The 21,282-nt window shown below is 35.4% G+C and overlaps 1 protein-coding gene across 2 annotated transcripts in view; it reads left to right on the forward strand.

The window, feature by feature from the left end:
* Nucleotides 1–15,839, forward strand: part of ACAP2 (ArfGAP with coiled-coil, ankyrin repeat and PH domains 2) — a 144,341-nt gene extending 128,502 nt beyond the window's left edge. For both annotated transcript variants that reach the window (XM_046658218.1, XM_046658219.1), the window contains 6 exons: nt 147–239; nt 1,291–1,478; nt 1,898–2,007; nt 3,327–3,437; nt 5,635–5,696; nt 11,341–15,839. In XM_046658218.1, coding sequence (XP_046514174.1) covers nt 147–239; nt 1,291–1,478; nt 1,898–2,007; nt 3,327–3,437; nt 5,635–5,696; nt 11,341–11,441 — 665 coding nt within the window. In that variant the 3' untranslated portion in view covers nt 11,442–15,839. The remainder of the gene's footprint in view (nt 1–146; nt 240–1,290; nt 1,479–1,897; nt 2,008–3,326; nt 3,438–5,634; nt 5,697–11,340) is intronic.
* The last annotated feature ends 5,443 nt before the right edge of the window (nt 15,840–21,282 follow it).

Raw genomic sequence — 21,282 nt, forward strand, 5'->3', positions numbered from 1 at the left:
ATTAAAGTTGTGTTAAATGTATTCTCCTGGTGGTGGTTGAGTTCACATTGGTGTATCAGAGCTCATTTTAAAACCTCGTTGTTTGTGGCAGATTGTTTTCTTAATGGCTCAAACTTTAATCACTAGCTGATTTTTCTTTAAAACAGTTAAAAGTAATGACAGTGGAATCCAGCAGAGCTCTGATGATGGAAGAGAATCTTTACCCTCTACAGTGTCAGCCAATAGTTTATATGAGCCTGGTGAGTTTTGGTGAAATACATTGTTAATTGGTATTGTTGGCTGAAAAATGCATGTGGTAAATGCTTAGTCTTGATTAGATGGTTTCTAAAGGAAGTGGTTAGTCTTTTAGAAGGTACTAAGGGAGGAGTAATATAGTCAAATGAGAAAGCAGCTATTTCTTTTCATATGTGGAAGCTTTCTCCAACCTGTACATTCTCCTAAACTTCATGATTTGTTTTAAAAGTGCCTTGTTAATAGCTAAGGATAATTTTTAATCCACATGAACTTTATGTCTTATTACTCTTTATCTTTTCTTGTGGCTGTCTTTTCTTATCAAGAGAAAGAAATCAGCAACTCCCTCCCCCTTAGGTTTTTCTTCTGACCTATGCTTTACTCCATTCTCTCTTTTATGATTTCAGTGATTTTGGTCTTCCAGAACACTCAGGGTAGTAAGCATTCTTCAAACTATTTGAATTGCTTGTACTGCAAGTTGTGATGGTATTGGACCATCCTAGGAATAAAGTGAAGTTTGGTCTATTAGTAAAATTCCTTAGGAATTCTTACTGCCTCTTCTGAGTCCTTAAGTTCAGGCTTATAGGAATATACCTAATTTTAATCTAGTACAGGGTAATTAACCTAGCCCTTGAATACTGGCAAAACCACAAAGTCCTGGCATACCAATCAGTGTCTTCATAAGAAAAGAAAGGTGACTGGGGAGTGATTAGTTTATTGGAAATAAAATGTCTTTGTGAAAATCTCCCATTAGCTCATTTTGTTAAATTAGTGCTTTCTTATGTTACAACTTTTACTTTGTGACACAATTAAGGGTTTGTTTTTTAAAAAATTGTGGTAAGATACACATAACATGAAATTTACCATCCTAACCATTTTTAAGTGTACAGTTTAGTGACAGTAAGTGTGTTCACATTGTGCTGCCACAGGACTATCCATCCATGGAACTCTTTTCATCTTACAAAACTCAAACTCTGTACCTATGAAACAGTAACTTCCCATTCTCCTCCTCCTTGCCAAGAGCTCATTTTTATTGATGTGTTTGTGTTTGCTTTTCAGAGGGAGAAAGGCAGGATTCATCTGTGTTTCTTGACTCCAAACATCTTAATCCAGGACTCCAGCTTTATAGGGCTTCGTATGAAAAAAATCTTCCTAAAATGGCTGAGGCTTTGGCTCATGGTGCAGATGTGAACTGGGCTAATTCAGAGGAAAACAAAGCAACACCACTTATTCAGGCTGTATTAGGGGTATGAATTTGTACATTGAGATTTTCAGTGGTAGTGAAACATAAGAAATCATAATTCATTTTAAACATAGCCTTAGCATTATTCTTTGCTTTAAGAGATGGGTTGAAAAATAGAGACAGCTAGTAGTGATTTCCAAGCTTTGCTTTGATTATGTAGGCTCCTTTTTCTTTTTCTTAATGGAAGAGAATTCTGGTAATGAAAGTAGTGTGTTTTGCTAGATCACAAACTGCATATTAAATCCCTATTAGATGTAGTTCTTGGGAAGAAAATAATATATCATTTCTCTGCTGTTACTGGGTGATATTTTTTCTTTTCGGGAGAATGGAATAGAAAGGCTATTAGAATGAAGTAAATACTCTGTTTTTAATAGAAATATATCATTGATTGCTTTTTGTACGTTATCGCCTTTCTCCTTTAAGGGCTCATTGGTGACGTGCGAGTTTCTCCTGCAGAATGGTGCTAATGTGAACCAAAGAGATGTACAAGGGCGGGGACCACTGCACCATGCCACCGTCTTAGGGCACACGGGGTAAACTATAGTGCTTACACATTTAACTAGATTTTACTTGAAAACTTATTTTGAAATAAACTTTTGCTTCTGCTCAGATTAAGGCCGTTAGGGTAGAGTTTGTAAAGTGATACTTTCCTATGGCTTATATTGTCATGATGGAATTTGAAATTTTAAAAATCTCATTCAGAAAAAAGCTATGGTTACTTTTCAGATAAGAAAATTGCAAAGTTTACTTTGAATTTCACTTGTCATTTTTACAGATGAGCTTTAGTATTTCAAACAGTACTGAAATTACAGTGATTTTGTTTGACAGCTTAAGTCTGTGTTTGTATGTCTTTGTGCAAGTACACATACATTATGAACATGGCACACACATTTTGGGAGAATTTCGTAACTTTGGACATTTTAGTTTTCCCATAGGGTAGCTAAAGTCAAGGTTTTAAGTAAATTCTTAGTCTGTACTATTGATGTTGTGGCTTCTGGAGTAATATTTAGATTCACAGAATAAAGCCATGAAAATGGACTATTTATTAGAGGGTGTTAATGAAGTCAAAATGTCAGCCTTATATGAAAAGTTTGTGTCATAGGTGATTGTTTTTTAATAAAACATCTCAGGATATCCAATTTTTATTACCTTGACAAGCAAGAAGCTGCCATTTTTGTTTATTTATGGCACCTTTTATTTGGATCATAGCTTGTTTTCTTTCCCTCTATCAGCAAAGAGATTCAGTTCAATAACTTCATCATAAAAACTTTTCTGTACTTCAAACAATAGTATTTAACTCATCCTCTTTGTTTCCTTCTTAAACAATCATAATTCTTTCCATTTTACTTCATAGTCTTCATTTACTCATCCTTCCAATTTTTTTGTATTTTTGTCAATTTCTTCAAGTTATGCATATTTGTGGAATACAGCAGGAGGATTCCTTCCCACTCTTCGCTGTTGTATTATCATTAATATATTATGATGTTAGCATTGCTTTGGCTTCCTTCTTTCCCAAATAATCACTTTGAGTGATTTTTGTTTTGTTTAAGTTTATAGATATCTGTGAACATGTTTTTATGCTATTCTTTGAGGATAAGGACCATAATGTATAAATCCCATTATGCTATACAATACCAGGTTACATGTGAAAATATCTCGAGATTTGTAAAATGCTAATCATGGTAAATTTTTATTGTGAGAGCCAGTGTTCAATAAATACTTATAGAATGAATCAAGAATTTCCTAATGAAAATGTTATTTCTTTAAGTTGGTTAGTGCTTTTTATTTTTTAAGGTGACTGTTAATTTTTTTCTTATTGGCACTATCTCAAAAATGCTGTTTCTTTAAATAGGCAAGTATGTTTATTCCTAAAACGAGGTGCCAATCAACATGCCACTGATGAAGAAGGGAAAGACCCTTTGAGTATAGCTGTGGAAGCAGCCAACGCTGATATAGTGACCTTGTAAGTGTTTTCATTTTACTTGACTATTTCTCATACAATATATTACTTGTACAGGGTTTTAACAGGGTTTCATGCATAGGTGTGAACTTTAAACTTGGGTGATTGTTTGCTATATGCCGTGTACTTCTCTAAGCACGTTAAATGTATTAAGCTCTTTATGTACGTGAACTTATTTGGTTCTCACAATAGCCCTATGAGGAAGGTATTATTATTATTAGCCTAATTTTATAAGGAAGCCAAACCACAGATAATTTGAGATACTAGTAAGTGCTGGAGCTGGAATTTGAAACCAAGAATTCTGCATCTAAAACCCGTGTTCTTAGCCACTTCTGTTATATTGCCTGACCAGTAGGGGCAGAAAACTAGTGACTTCTCTAAGATGGATTCTTTAACTGTTAGTACAGTCCTGGGGTGAGGGTTGGACTGGTCCTGGAACAGGCAATTGTTCTTCTATGTCAAGAATCGGAGGATTATCAGTAGGGAGGAAGCTGCACTGATAATAGTAACTTTTGCAGTTGCATTGCCTTTGGGCGGTGATACTTAGGGATCTGTTTGTGCTTATTTTTTTAAAGAATTATTCACATGAATAGTCTATTTTAAGATAAAAATACTTGTTTTTGAATGTTTGACTACAACTTAATATGATCTGTTAAAGAATTTTGAAGTCCTTATTTGATTTTCATCTTAGATCAGAGTTGTTTGTTACACTTGGAATCTAGATATGTGACTGTCACCTACACTTCATTGTTATGTAGGAGATCTCAAGCATGTGTTGTATGAAGTCACTTATTCATGCTATTCTGGGCTAGATGAAGCCCAGAATTGTTGATCCCCTATTATATTAGTAGAGAGAGTTCCATCCACACTACTGAATCTTAGTCACTTACAAAGAGAAAGTCCTGTGACTGCCTTGAACTCCTGAGCTCCCGCTGAGAATTCTTGACTTGCCGTGTATCACCCCTCCCTGACCCCTGCCAAATAAACAAACAACGAAATGGCAAAACATACTTTGTACTCAACTTCCTTTCCCCACTAGAGGAGGAGTTGTTATTGTGGAGGCTATCGTAGGCAAATTTAGAACTATTAAATTATTATAGAGTTATAGTTGGAGAAAGATAAGTTATTAAAGAAAAGATATGAATAGTACAGAGAAGCGAACCCTGGTTTTGCAGGGTTCCAGGCAGTTCTTATAGTAGTGGCCCCCTCTTCCCCAAAAATATCTGTTCCCAAATTGTCTAAGTTTTCTCATTATACTTTGTGTGAGGACTTCAGTTTCACTTAAACGTTGTTGAAAATAAATGTCTTCTTTGAAAAGTTCAAATATCAAAGGGAGACTTACGGTGCTATTATTAATTCACACAGTGGTTGAGAAAGGAGATGGGAGAGGATTGTGGTACTGAAGATAGGAAAGCCTATGTCAGACACTGCAATTGCCAGAGAGCATGTTAGAAGAGGGAGATAGAGGTCTGGGAAGGCAATGAGTATTTGGTGGCCTGAAGGACAGGCAAGTAGTGCAGAGTAGGAGAGTGGCACCAAAGGCAACATTTGCCTGTTTCAAAAGTAGTAAGTTAGTAAGAAAATGGGAGGAAATTCTTCTTAATCCAGTGCTACATGTCTTCCTGCTGCCAGGGTGAGTAAACCGAATAAGAATGTATAACCAATATGGTAACTTTGGGAAAATCTTAGTAACTTATGGTCATTTATTACAATGTTTGTATATCAAAATATTCCCACTATTTAGAGATAACACATGCTATTTATGTGTCTGGAACTACCTCATCTCTGGGTGAACCAGAATGTACTTACGACAGACTATTGCTTCCAAACTATAGAAGCAGTAATTTCAGCAGTTGGCAGTTAAAGTTTGACAGGTTGCTGTAGAAGCCAGGAGTTCTCTCGAGTCTGGAGGAAGCAAGGTGCTGGAGGTGCTGCAAGGATCCTGCTTAAACAGAGCTGTAGTGCACTTGTTAGAAATCTTTTACTGTCTTCTCTCATGAGAATTCTATAAAGTAAAATAGTTATTTTTGTATCTCAGATTGCTGGGTCTGACAAACTGAAAGTCTGTTTATTTTAGTGGCAAATACTGGTAAAAGAAAAAATTACGTCTGTGCATGTTTTGCCTGCCTATATAATTCATTAGTTTGCAAATATTTATATTGTATAACTTCATCTAAAAACTTCTTTTCTGTAATTTTAGGTTACGTTTAGCAAGAATGAATGAAGAGATGCGGGAATCAGAAGGACTTTATGGACAGCCAGGTCAATATTCTACTAATAACCATACCGAAATGCAGTATAAGAAATGCATTCAGGAATTTATCAGTTTACAATTGGAAGATTCATAGTTCTTTAGCAAACTGACTTATTACTATAGAGGTTTTATAACTTGTAAATTGTGAGTTATTAAGTATGTACTGCTTACTGAATTCCTGGGGGTGGTAACTCCTGGGCCTTTAAAAATCCGTAACTATTCCTATTACAGTACACATTTACTTGCTGTATTTAAACTCTGGCTGCTGACTTCTTTATCTGCTGTACAGATGTCTTCCATATACATTCCAGTGAAGTGAATGGAATGATAACGTATCTTTATACACTTACAGCAGCACAATAGTTGTTTTCTTTTTGGAATTCTCTTTAGCTGTCACGTGAATATAACAAAATTGTTTTCTTTTTGTTATTCAGGGAATTTCTATAAATTGTGTTCAGGGAAAAAACAAATTACCATATGTTGGCATATAAAAAGTCAGTATGGAAAATACCTAGAAAAAGTTTATTGCATTAAGAGTTTCATACTCTGACCTAAAAATGAGTTGAAAGTTTAAAAATAAAATTTACTAGTAGGTTAAGAAGAGCCTATAATGGAAGTAGAATTCCTTTAAAAGGCATAGGGAAAAGGTCTCATTTTCTCTTGTAGCTTTGCCCTAAGCAATTGGACAGTATCTGTTGGATAAATGGAAGTATTTAGAACAATATTTCATAAACCTGATGGCAAAGTAGACTTGTTCTTGTTAGGGAAATATCAGCTCAGGATCAGCTCACGTCTCATTTTGAATAATATTTACCTTTGAGTCAAAATATGAAGAAAGGTGGCTGATCAGCTTCCTTTGTTTGAACACATCCTAATTAGACATTCTTTACAAAGGAGAGAGTAATAATTGGATCTCTAGTTTCATTAATTTGAGTATATGAATTTCTAATTTATCTGTTTTAAATTCATATACATATTAGTAAAATTTTAGAAATTCATGACTAAAATGATTGAGAATGTTCAGTATATTTGATTTTTTTCCAATGAAAATAATATAGTATTTTAAAAATGGCTTGGTAATATCATCTATTTTTGTTTTAATATATTTTGAAATTTCTGTACTTTATACTAACTTCAGCCATTTACTTTTATTTTAACCAGATTAATATATAATTAATATAAATATAGGGCCATTCTTTTCTCAGAGGACCGCGTTTACTACTTTTTTTGGTCTAATTTAATAGGGAACAGTACGAACTTTGAGAATAGAAGCACTTCTGCTAGATAGTTCTAATCTAGGGTGTCCCATTTTAATCCTATGGATCAGACAGTACTACTGGCTCATGACAGACCAAGATGTGAGAGTGCTGAGTAAGGGTGATGTCTCAGAGTTAATTCTGAATGTCACCCGTATGTTTTAAACTTGAATGTTAGATTTTAAATAAGTTATAATTTTGTAACAGATACACTTAAGTGATAGTATTACTAGGCCATTTTTGAGGCCTTTGTGTTTAAGCACTTTAAAAATTACTCAAAGGATATGACCTGACATTTGTGAGATAAGTGTGAACTTCAAGATTTCAAGTTAAATAGTTTTCTTTCCCCTGAAATTTTATACTTAAATGTTTGGTCAGCTGCTCTTTCCTCAAGGTGTTTGCTGATGAAGTTACACCCAACTGATTAGTCAGAAGGTCAGTGGTCGACTTTTCTCTGGAGTTGGGAAGCTTGAAAGGAGAGGGCCTCTTATGTTCTTGCAGCTTCTAGTTCCACCCAAGTTGCTTGGGCTTCTGCTGCCACCTTTTAAGGGGCATTCAGATGTCTCTTTCACTGTCGTTTTATGTATAAGTTTATGAGTATTTACCTTCCACTCATCAGTAGAAAAATAGATTTTTATGATTTATTTGAATGAAAATTTGAAAAAAGCCTCCTTTTAAAAAACAAGCTTTCTTACTGCTCTCAGATTTTAATTTAGCAGTTAAAAACTAGATTGGAATTCTGGAAATGGTGTATCAGCAGAATAAAATGAGATTTTGATCTATTTGAGGACCATCTTGATAATAATTAGATTTTTAATTCATTTAGATGGTCTCATATTTAAAGTAGAACACTTTTGTACTTACACAGGTGATGTGGTGAAATGGCACTGTAATTGCTCTCTGGCTACTTTTCTGTTCCTCTGTGAGTCTTTGGAGGGCAGACGTGTTTGCTCAGGCAGTAGGTCTTTATTTTACCCCTCCACTTATCACTGTAAATTTTTCTCTCATAGATTTTGGTTGATTGTTTTATCTAGACCCTTTTTTTTGCCTAGCAATGGAAAGAAAAACTTCAGAATTCTGGGTAAATTTTAAATGCAAGTATTTTCAATCTTTTGATAATGAAGAGCTCACCATATAAGACTTAGATGCTATCTTTGGGAATCATAGACCTATTTCTAGGAAACCCCACTTCTGAATTTTCTATCTACAGTCCTAAGGGCCTGAGACTCTATTTTTTGCAAGGTCAGGTAAAAGCACACGTTTCCCGAAGGGAAGACGTCTCCCTCTTGAGCAGTTCTGTAGCTCTCAGGAGGCTGGGTGGGTGAGTGAACTATCATGCCCTGCTCTCAGTCATTGGAAACCATTTTGGTGGTTCCCACAGTCTCTGGCTCAATGACTCCTCTTGATTGTTGGCAGAGTTTCTCAGCCAGTTGAAAATCGTTGCTTTAGTCAACTACTGCTGGTTATGTGACTGTGTCGCTGGTAAAGGTTGGTCACTGATTAGTCAGTTATAAAGAGGAAGCTGTATCAACCCACAAGGGGCAGGATCACACTTGATCACCTGGGGGTGGGGTCTCACATGCTGCCATCTCTTTGAGAGGAGTACATTTCAAGAGCAGAATCTTGGATCATCATAACTACTGTTGAAATGGATATTCTGAATACCAAAAATCAAAAACTATTTTAAACTATCAGTGGAAACACAGCAGTCCACATTTTTAAAACTCAGAACTGTCCAAGCACATAGAAGAGTTAGCTTTCTGAAGAGAAATAGAATGTGATTAAGTCATTTAAAGGATATAACTTAGCATTACAATATTGGGTGATTAGTTGTTTACCATTTATAATAAACTGTTAAATGTACTTCTGTGAACTTTTCATGGCAACATATTCTCGGTTCTTGTTTATGTATTCTAGTGTAGACAAGTTATATTTGCCTTGGGAAAAATTCTAAATGATCAAAATTATATTTAAATTTTAAAGAATCACATTGAAGTTCAATTTGTGTTAACTATATTGAATATCTTAGTCACTGTTGTTATTGTAATGTTTGCTTTTTGACAACACATTTTGGGGCCCAAGAAAGGTATTATATTGATAGTCCATTAATTAATGTTTTGTTAGAAACTGAATGTTAACAAAAAGTTTTGTGTGTGTGAGTGCAGGTGAGACTTCCTTTTGTATTGTATTAACACTTAAAACGTATTCAGTAAGTGAGACCGATGCTTAGTGTAGCACCAACACTTGCTTCAAGGAAGCATTTAATTCAGTGAATAGAAGATCTTATAATTTGTTTTGCATGGTACAATGGTTCTACTAAAATGTGCTTGTGTAGTATGTACTAGATGATTTAAAAACAAAAACTGGAAAACCACAAAAAGAAAAAAAAAATCCCACGGCTTGTTATAAAAAATATGCATTGCTAATAGTAGAAGCCATCTATTGCCATTGTACTGTTGTAATGCCCACTGCTCATCTGGTGCTATATGTAAACTGTTCGGCATTAGTGTCTGCTAGACCCTTTCTCCTATTTCCTGAATGTATAACGTGTGCCTTGTAAGTTACTTCTGGTGTTGAATGGTAAAATCAGTGTGGTATTTTTGTATTATAATCTGCACTTTACACTTTGTTGGAAAGTAAAATTCCACACTCTCCAGTTTAAATAGTATTTTAAAAATATTTATAATGTTTACAATAAATATTTTAAATATTTTAATTCAACATCTAAGAATAAGAAAAATTTTAAAATATTTTGTATGATTTGTTAATTGATATTTAATGTTGGTCTCTTCTCAGTTTATTTTATATATTTTAGAGTGGCTAAAAATGGGAATAGATTGTAGTTTGTCTTTTAATGTGGGAGTAAACTTTTAAGAAATCATGGTGTATTGGATTGTCTTACCAGTTGTTCCAGCATATCAATCTTTATTTTTATTGTATTAGGAACAATAATATGAGTTAGATGTTACTCTTAGCCAGCCTGTTAAGATTCTCTTCTTACTGTATTTTTTCTTTTTAAAGTAGATTGATTGATTCAGGTCATGAGAAAATTTCCAGGGCTAAATGAAAACTATATAGAGATTTTAATAACTTGCTTTTTACATAGACTAATGTTAAAAGTGATTAAATAGTAGAAGTATTAAAATTTTTTATTGAAAATCTTGGGTTATGCTGTTAAACCTTTTTACTAGATCTTTTTCTCCCTCCCCCATCTTTTTTCTAATTCTCTAGCTTTTGGTATGAATCTCTTGCCTCAGAAATCTCGCTTTTTAAAAGCTGACACAACTTACTGCACTATTAACAACAACTGTAGTAATGAATTTGTAATAAGATGGATGCAAGGTATGTTAGGGGAAATAATTGTAGAACCATGTTGCAACAATAATTATCCAAAATAGTATTTGATGGTCTAAATCTTGAAAACAGAACTATGCCAAGCTTCTATATAAAGCGAATGTTTAACAGGAAGCATTTATGATGAATGATTCATCTTGAAAATAAGATTTTGCTTTGTACAAATCCTTTGTATGAGGAATTAATCTGTATGTGTGTATATATTTAGTTTCTCATGGCAAGAAAAATATCATATTCAATCTGCTATAGTATCAATATCTATAATCTACTTCTCTGCAGGCATATTTGTACATATATACATATGTGTATTACTCTAATTTAGCAGATGTCTTTGGTATTTATTCCCCTTTTGTCATAGCATTCTTGCTCATATGACCAACAGTAAATAAAAAACTTCTGACTAAATGTGAAACTATGATTTTATAGTCATCTTCTAGGCTTTATTACTTTATAAGCTTAGTAAGCAGTGCATTAGGTGCATTAGTTTTAGTTTTAAAGTTTGAGTAAAGAATTACTTTTTTACATGCTATTTAAATTAAAATGCCTTTTAATTAAAAGATAATATTAAAATTGGTTTTTTTTCCCCGCCTGATTATCAGTTTACCTTTGTTAATAACTTGCATCCATCAGAAACATTAGTATTTATTTTTGGTCCTTTGTTTTGGCCTTGATCAAGGGAAATATTTATTTAAAGAATGCCTCATTTACTATACCTCATTTAGAATGACTTTTATTTCTCATGTGTTAATAAATGTATTTCTTTACATTGCTTTAAAACACTTGCATCTTTGCTCTTTTCTAACTCTGAGCTTTCCTCTGTGGCTGCACCTGAGGTGTTTTTCAGGTATAGTTTTTTTTTCTTTCACTATGTACTTTCCAAATATTTATATTTAGTTGGTCTTTTTCCTTCCAAAAATGCTCATCTGAACAAAATTTTAATGTAAGGAATTATAAAATAGTTACCAGTTATAAAAATGAATGTTGTTTATGAATATTTTCACTGTATAAGTTTTTTAAATGTCCTTATTTTACTTTCATACAGGTGATGAAACTTACCAGGACATTTTTCGTGATTTTTCCCAAATGGCATCCAATAATCCAGAGAAACTAAATCGTTTTCAGCAAGATTCACAGAAATTCTGAATTTTTTTAATAAGGAGAAAATATTAAATCTTTTGACCCCCTAATGTGTACATCTGAAAATTGACAAATTTTTACTGCTTTAATTCTGCTTCTTAATTTTAGTAGATATTGAGTGGTTTAGAAAAAAGGTACCCATTTATTGATATTTTTATAAATTAAAACATTGATCTGTAGTAGTTGGGAGAGGAACCTACCTTAGGACCTCTTTTATTAAAAAAAAAAAGCCTGTTTAAAGGGCCATTTTTTTAGGTGACAAGATGTTAAGAGTTTAGACAAAACCTCTTTTATTGCCAGTGAAGTAGCATTGATGTTTTTCCATGCATCGTCCCAGGATCGTTCAGTCTAGCATGTCTGCATCAAGTGGAAGCTGACTGTTCTGCCTGCTCGAGAATATGTCTTTTCTTTAGCTTCCCTAATGATTTTGGTGGTTCAGAAATAGTTTTTTCGCTGTCTTGGTAGCCTAGCTATCATACCCACAGTATGTAATTTAATTATTAGAACTAGAGAATATGTTTCCCCCATTTGCTCATAAATGCAGTTGTACTTCTTACATGTCTGGTTATTGGCCAGTACTTTAACAGGCGTATAATGGCTCTATAGGTAGACATAACTCAGTCCTTTAGATTTATTCCAGTTTATAAAGCAGAAAGAAACCCTTAATCTTTTTTAATCACCAAAAGAATCTCAGTTATAGAAGTTGTAATTCTTCGTTGTTGGGCTGATTTCCTAAAACCTTGACAAATTTATTGATGTTATAAAACTCTGTTTCAGAGGTTACTTGAATGTTGCAAAATTATGCTTTCATCAGATTGTAACTTTTAAAGGAGAAGTTGATTTATAAAATAATGTAGAGCATTTTTATATTTGAAATTTGTTCTTTTCAAGATACATTTTTGCTATTGCTCCTAGTTGAGAGAAAAATCTCTCTAAAAGGAGGAAAAAACTCATGTTTTTCTTAATTTATACTAAAATATACAGCAGTAAATTACTTTTTAACTTTTCCAACATCTGTCCTGTGTACTTGTTATACACAGTGTACATTGTCTTAAATTATAGCATCTCTATAGCTTTAATATTTGGTTACATGAATCATAGAGCCTTGAATTCCAAAATATTATGGATATACTAATTTACATGTATATGCCACAAATTAGTCTGATTCTATCTTTGATTGACGTATCTTCTTAGAGTATAAAATAAGTAATTTGCCTTATGGTTTCTTTCTAATATTGTCAACAATTAAATTTAATCTTTTACAAGTTACATGTAAGTAAATATTATTGATACTCAGTTTCTAAATAAGAGAAATTTTTAAACTTGAGTTATGAAAGAAGTGGAGAAATTATATTTAATTGGGTAGATAATAAATTTTGTAACATTTACCCCCAATAACTAGAATTTTATAAGTTGATTAAATGGCAAAACAGATCTATCTAAATAGGAATTATACTGAAATAAATTCACATCACAGAAAGTCTTCCATATTTGTTTGGCCAAATTGCATGCATATAATGCTTATTTAGTAATAATCACTGTATATTAGATAAGGATAAAAATATATTTATGAACTATTTCTAAGAAAATGCTAACTTCCAAAGCCTTGTATTTTAATTACAATAATAAGAGGAACATTAAATCTTTCATGTTTCACCTCAGAGTCACAGATCATCCAGCTTTGCAAAAATCTGATTCATAACATTTTTATTAGAGTGTACTTTGAAATTAATTATCCAAAAAGCTCAAGGATAAAAAAATATGTCGAAAATGAACAAATAAACAGAAAGAAAGAAAAAGAAAAGAAAAGAGAAGCCGCACTTTTCCTTTGTAGTGCCTATTCCTGTTTTAATTCTAGGCTTCTCTCCTAAAGCTCCTAACCTTTATCTGAGGAGGCCTAGGCAGTTTTTCTTTTGGATCCAACCGTTGGTGCTTCAGCTCACCTCTGAGATCTCTGGTTGTGAAGGCAATTCTTTATAGCGCTCTTACCTCCTATGGCTTGAGTTAGGAGTTGTAATGTGGCGGTCATTAGTGTCCACTTAAATGTAATGGTTAGAGTCTGTAATTGAAGTGCACTAAAGATGATCATGGTCCTGAATATCTTCAGAGAAAGCAAAATCTTTAACAGAAAGGGAGCCTGGCAATACAAAAATACATTTCTGTGGCTTAGTTTGTTGAATATATTGAGACCCAATTTGCATTAAATTTGGTGGAAATGATACAGTAAACAGCAAGGCTTTAAAGTAAATTAATAGGTACAAGTAGTTACAAAGTAGGTTGGCTCTTACCAAGAGGAATTTAGCTGTGTCAACTAATAGCTTTTCTGTAGTGTGTAACAAATCTGAGTGTTGTTATGCTGTGAATTATTCAATGCATTATGAGAAATTATATTGTAAGCAATGTTAATCATACTCTTGGGCTTCATAAGTCGATGTGATTGCTCTTTGTTTTCTTTCCTTAACTGATTCGCTGATTTTAGTTTCTGATTCCTTTTCATCATTCTTTTAGCTCAGTATCATTAGCTCATTGACTTAAAAGTTAGATTAATATCAAAGTAAGAATAGCAGTGCTATGAGAAGTTCATAAAATACAGTTTCACATTAGAACTAGACTAAAAGTAATTGAGTAGTTATTTGTACTTTTTCGTTGTAACACTTATATGTTTAAGATTTCTGAGGTTTTAAAAATTACTTTTGGTACAATCCTTAGAAATTCAGAAATTTCCAGGGATTCACTACATTACAGTGTTTGCCTAATTTATACTAGTCTTCACTGTGGATTTTAATGAACTTTGGTGTTTACTTTCCAAAACATATAGATTTAATTTGGAATATGTACTTGGTTCTTCATGTGTGCATTTTGAAAAAAAACTCATACTTTCATAGTCTGGAAAACTTAAGTTTGTGATATGTTAAGCAGTATTTTACAAATATGATTTTACACATGTATGGTCACAATAAACCAAATTATATTTAGACTAATTATATTTAGAATAATAAGACATTCCCATATCACTCATATTGTGAAATTAACCTCTCTGATAGCAGTTTTGACTATGGACATGAGCTGGAAAAATGATATATTTTTATAGAATTGTATATCCAGAATGACTTTAGACCTGCATGATATCGTGGAAAACGCACTGACTAGTAGTTACTACTCCTTTTGGATTCACAGCTCCTCACAAATAAAATGAGTGGATGAGACAAGGAGAAACTATAGCAAGATCCCTTTGTGTACTCTTCTGCTGCTCACAGTGCCCTCCAGAAAAAATAGCACTGTGACACGTTACTTTATCACCCCTGATTCTCACAGTAGAACTTCTGAGATCTTAGTCTAAGAGCGCCAACACTGTCCTTTCTTTGATCCTGGGCTGGTCCTCTTGTTTTACAGAGGGGGTCACTGGTTTGCTAGTTGATAGCAGAGCTGAACGAGAACCACTGTCTGACTGACTGCTGGTCAGGGGCAGTTTACTTGTATCATGAAATGATTTGAAATCATTGTAAAGCAGCAAAACCTGATAATGACTGCCAGCTTTCCCTGTGTTTTGATAACAAAGACTCTAAATATTTTGGAGAACCTGGGTATAAAATTACCTTGAAGGAATAGATTAGGATTTGAAGACATTAAATTATACATTTTTGCAATAACAAACATTAATGAAAGCAAAACATTATAAAGGTAATTTTAATTCACCATATACTTATGAATCTCTTGATGCTTCCAAATGAAAGATAACTAAAACGGGCTTGGATTTAGTTTGGCTGAGTCCTGACATCTATAAATATGGTTTTGTGGACATCCTTTTCTGTTTACATAGATTTGTCTACTTAAAATAAGATAATGAGGGGAAGGAAGCAAGGTTTGATTAAGTAAACTTTTCTCTGCATTGATCTTTTCACTATCTTATGTTCTAAATTTTCTCGTTTTTCCTCCACACCCCTCCCCACCTTTTGGGTGTTCATTTTAAACAGGGAAAGCTTGCTACATTATAAAGATTGTTGGCACCATTTATTTTACACAAAGGCTTAAAAGGTTAACTTGGAAATGATGAGCTACTTTTCTTTATGTGTTTACCTGTGCTTTGTGGTATTTCTGGATCATTCCAGTCATAAAGACTTATTACATGTAATATTTCTTGCTACCTGTGAAAAGGTATATTTTAAAGAATGTATAACCAACTCTCCATTTACTTTTTATTAGTATGTAGAGAATTTGTATCTATTCGTGAACGTAGTTTTACCGTAGTTTGTCATTGTAAATGGAGCAAGTACATTATCTTTATAGTTATTCTAAAATGTACATTATGTAAGAATTGTAAATATTATACTTGATTAAATACTTTGTATGCTGAAAAATTATGATAATGAGTCAATAAAAATCTCACCTGGCATAATTCCTTTATGCCTCAGACTTCTACTTTATTGTGAACATAATTGCAGACATATCTGTTAACGACCGTCGTGTTTAACGTTCTGTATTCCTTTCCAGCCCTGTCAGATTGATCCACATTGCTCCTATTTGCTGATTGCTTCAGTCACGAAATCCATTTTGATCTTTTAAATATTTTATTCTGCCTGACCACAGAGCTGTATCGCTCCCAATTAATTCATTAGCTAAAAACCACAAAGGCGTTTTTTTGTCCTAGCTCTAATTTTTTTCCACTATGATTGATATATCTGTTGAAATTCCTCGTCTAGGCAACACATTCACATTCAGTCCTTTTAGTAAACAAACGAAAACATGTGTTTATGTGAATTGAGATCGAAGGAATGTAGGGTTGAAAGAACAGACCTGGAAGTGTGAATTTCCTGCTTTTGTCTTTCCTTTAAAAGTTAATTGAAAGTAGAAACATAAATTTTTTCTATGTAACTTGCTTTATTTCACTTCATTTTCAGAATAGTTCTGTGGAGAACCCTCATCAATAGTCAGTCAGTGTTTTAAATGAAAACAAACAGCCCACGTTTTCCTTATTGCAAAACAATAAGGAAAATGTTTAAATAATGATAAGTTAAAAAGAAGACAGTCATCCATAATTCCATCCTCTGGCTGTGCTGTGCAATGTGGTATCCACCAGGCACATGCGGCTACTGAAATTTAATTAAAATTAGGCAAAATTAAGAGTTCAGTTCATCTGTCACAGTGCCGCATTTTAAGAGAGCACTAGCCATGTGCCTAGTGACGACTGTTTTGAATAGGTCAGATTATAGGACATCTATCATCATAGGAAGTTCTACTGGATAGTATCAAGGAGGAAACTTACTTCCTCGGTATATACCCTTTTAGACCTTCGAGTGTATGTATTTTTATTTATATACAATGGGATTATACTGTTTTGTTACCTGCTTCTTGCACTTAATAAATAAGGAATACAATTTTAAGTCCTAACTTAAGTATTCTACATCATTTTAGGGGGAGTATAAAAAATATTTATATTATGGAAAATTTCAAACATGCAAAAGTAGAATAACTTCAGTAGCTATTAGCTCATGGCTAACATTGTTTTATTTGTATTCCCACTCATTTTTCCTCTTCCCTGGATTTTTTTTAAACCAGATCCTAGAAATTGCACCAACTTGTTCAGTATGTATCTCTAAAAGAAGGGCTCTTAAAAAAAAAAAAAAACAATCATAATAGCACATTTCCTTAAACTATAAAACTATGTAGTCAGTATTCATATTTTCCCAATTATTTCAAATGTGTTTTTTAAAAATAGATTCTTCAAATCAGAATTCATATAAGTTCCATTTATTGCAGTTGGCTAATATGTCTCGAGTCTCTAAATCTATGGTTCTTCCTCTACTTGCTATTTTTGGAAATTTCCACTTGCAGTTTGTTGACTGCATCACTTTTAATGACAGCTTCCTTATTTAAGTTTAACCAATTTATTCATGAACATTTGATTCCAATTTCTTACCATCATAAACCGAGTTCTGCTTTATCCTTATGGCTAAACATTTGAGTACATTCTTAATTATTTCCTTAGAATGAATTCCTAGATGTGAAAATGCTGGTTCACAATGAGTGAGTGTATTTTTGAGGCTCATTCAGTGAGTCAGGCACTGTGTTAAGTACTGGGGATATTATGGTAAAAAGGTAGACACACTTCCTGTTCTCTTGCCTTCTTGGGATGCAGAAAGATGGGACTGGGTATTTTATAGGTGGTCCTCACGGGATGGTTAAAGATGGTGGCTCGCCTGGATACTGGATGGGTTGGTGTTTAGACACCACTTGTTCAGGCAGTGACATCTAAGCGAAAGTCGGAAGCAGAAGGAGAGGTTGGCTGGGTGAAGGTCTCGGGCAGTGCTTTTCAAACTTTGGTCTGTAAAAGACTCACCATCGAGGCCCAGGCTCAATGAAGATAAATAGGGCCTGAGCCTTTGTGTTTTTACCAAGCTCCCCAGGTGCTTCTAATGCCAACCAAAAATTGAGAACCACTGTCTCCGGGAGAGACATTCCTTTGAATAGGAGCGAGAACTAAAAGTTTTCTTAGAGGCCAGAAAGATTTTGGTATTGCCAAAGTCCCTCCAGGAAAGTTGTACCAATATACAAACCCTCGTCTACTGTAGAGAAGAGCACTAGTTTCTGTGTATTCTTGGCAATGTTGGTGTATTCGGGGGGGGGGGGGGGGGGACCCGAGGACCGGACCATGGGGCTCGGGGAATTGAAAAAAGATGCACGGATCTGATGGCTGTGTAGACCTGCTTTATTCTCTTGGGCCCACAGGGGGAGGGAGCCCCCAGTGGCTTCTCCAGCCGCTTTTATAGGACTTCCACACAAAAGTGGCACACAGTCAGTATGCAGGTTACATAAGATTATATACACGGTTAGCGCATGCGCTGCCTGCAACGGACATGCTGAGTCACGTCTGCCCGGAAACTGCTCCGGTCTAATTGTCCACAGTGCCTCCATTTTCCCTTCAATTGGGTAATAGTCAATACAGGAAAAAAAAAGATAATCTATCCAATGTTTGAGATGTACAAGTTACACCACAGGAAAACCAATTACCTCTATAATCTTCTCAGGTCAGAAGTCAGAACTTGGCTGAAGTTAGAACTGAAGGGTTATTGTGCTTACCAGAGATCTTTATCTACTTATTGTGCACCCAGATGTATTTATTTTAAGCTGAGAAAATAGCACATATATCCTTCAAACACACTGCATACTTTTTCTTGTCTATTTTCCGCTGCTAGAATGTAAGCTCTCTGCGGGCAAGGAGTTGTGTTTTTTCACTGCTGTATTCCCAGGTGCTACTATGTTTGGCATGTAGTAGTCACTTGATATCTGTTGAATAAATGGCTACCTTCAACTCACTATTTTAGCTGCTGGTCAGCTATATTCTTCAGGAAGCTGCAACATTAATTTTTCCTTATGGTCAAAGAATTGGGAATGAAGAAGCTGGAGGCAAGACCAGTCTCTTGAGTATTTTCCTGTGTCTACTGACTTTCTGCCAGTCGTTAAGATCTGGCGCTCTCACTGCTGCAGCCTGGGTTTGTTTCTGGTCAGGGAACCACACCACCGGTTTGTTGGTTGTCAGACTGTGATGGCTGCTGTTGCTGTGATGATGAAAGTTCAAATATCAGTGGGGCCACCCATGGTCGACAGGTTTCAGTGGAGCTTCCAGACTACACAGACTAGGAAGAAGGACCTGGCCACCCACTTGTGAAAAAATTGGCCATGAAAACCCTATGAATAGCAGCAGAGCATTGTCTGATATAGCACCGTTAGTGAGAGGATGGCACAAAAAGATTGGGCAAGGTTCTGCTCTGCTGTCCACAGGGTCATTAGGAGTCGGAATCCACTCAACAGCACTAACCAAAAAACCTGACTTTCTATGTAAAACTTAAATTATCTTGTGATTCATTTCTTATCCATAAATTCCAGGGGCAGTGATCTTGTAAGGGTCTGAAAAATAAAATATTTGTTGAATAAATTTTAGAATAAGTGGCAGAGTTAAAAAAAAACACTATTGATGATATAGGTGGGAAGACTAGAGGGCACAATTCCAGAATTATTTCTCCCTTATTAATGAACAATAATTAGCATGTAATAATACAGCTGTAGCACACTGCTGTGGGGATTCTGTGGAACACGTAGTAAGTCTTAATGGAGACTTGGGGTGTAGTATTTGTAAATACCCAAGAAAAGCTATAGTTGCTAAATTATTTTTTGGTACTCGTTGGATCTTTGGACTTTTAAAAAGAGTTTGGTGTTTCTAGCATAGTTTATATTTATTGTTTACTAAGTGCCAGGCACTGGTCTAAGTACTTTTTGTCTATTGTCTCTCACCCTGTGAGGCACAGGTACTAGCATTAGCCCCATTTTACACATGGGCGTAATTGCAGCTTGGAGAGATCAAGTAACTTGCCTTAAGTCTTATCAAATTGCAGTGGTGAGGTGGACTTCCAGCATGGAGCTCCAGCTCTCTTAACTTGCTCTTAACAAGCCAAGAGAGCTTGGTGTCCCACCCTCAGTCATCTGCTGAAGCTTGTGGCAAAATATCCACAACTCAGAGCTCGAATTACTGCTTTCAGTGCTAATCTTGGCTCAGAGCTTGGGCTTCGGAAGCAGTAAGACTTGAGTTGGGATCTTGGCTCCTTTACTTACTAGCCAACTAGATGTGGGCAGTTTACTTCTGTAAATCTCAATTTCCTCCACTGTAAAGTGCGAATAATACCTCTTAAGAGTTGTGAGGATTAGAGGAACTAAAAGTAAGAGCCTGATACTCAAGTGAGTTAATTTTGCTATTGGGTTTTTTCCCCAAGCGAGTAATACGTGTTGAATTTGTTGCCAAGCCTGCTTCAAAGGTCAAATGTTTTTCAGAAAGTGTTTGCTCCAATTGAAAAGAACAAGAGCTAAAAATGAGATGAATTGTGGTTCTGGGAACCACACTTTGAGAAATAATGGCAGGGCATGATAGACTGGTGAGAGAGAATTCTACGTGCATTAGTCCATGCATTTTCACCTCCACCTTTTTCAAGCATGCAGACCATTTGTACATGTTTACTTAAACAGGATGGCATATCATCAATCCTTGGAAGATTGAAGTTAATCAGTTTTTATTTAGTTGGCGATGTCCAACTGTCTAGGGTCAAAACTGCCGCTATGTGACCTTGGACACGTTATCTCAATGTGCCTTCGTTAAGAATTTGCAAAACTACCTGGTATATGCTAAGACTTTTAAAGTGTTAAATTCTGTTAAAAAAAATTTACTATCACTGTCTCTGGTGTCACTCCCCTGGGGCTCTCAGAACTATCCCGAAGTTTTGGGCAGCGGGGGGCCCCTGCTGGTCACATCCTCAGAGATGCCAAGTTGGATGGGCAGGCGATTTCCACCTCGGGAGACGTTCACCTTTATTGTGCATGGGGAAGGAGCTTGCTAGTTTAAATGCCTCAGCCCCAGCTAGTCTTCAAGGTGTGAAGGGAGACGGGGAGAGGACTTAAAGCCTCCAAGAAATTAGGCTAAAAAAGGTAGAGAAAATTTTTCTCTGTGCGTCCAGTTTAGTCTTTTTGCTAACCAAAGGTCCTGCGTTAGGGCACCTCAATTCCTTTCAAGGCTCAGCTTCGATTTCTAGCGTCTGGGGCGGGCACTTAAGAGGGCCATTTCACAGACCGTAACGCCCGCTGGCTTTCTTCTCGTCAAGTCCTTACCCGCTCCTCCGACCAGGCTGGAGCGGCTGCCGCGGACGCGCGGGCCGGCTCAGCGCTAATCCCTCTGCGTCTAGGACCCAGCGGCTGCCGGACAGCCCTGGCCCCGCCTCTCCGCGCATCAGCGCCCGCGGATTGGCTCCAGGCAGCGCGGCTCCGCCCCCGCCATGGCCGCCGCCGCCGGGGGAGCTAAGTGGCT

Source organism: Equus quagga, chromosome 4, assembly GCF_021613505.1.
Source record: "Equus quagga isolate Etosha38 chromosome 4, UCLA_HA_Equagga_1.0, whole genome shotgun sequence".
Taxonomy (NCBI): domain Eukaryota; kingdom Metazoa; phylum Chordata; class Mammalia; order Perissodactyla; family Equidae; genus Equus; species Equus quagga.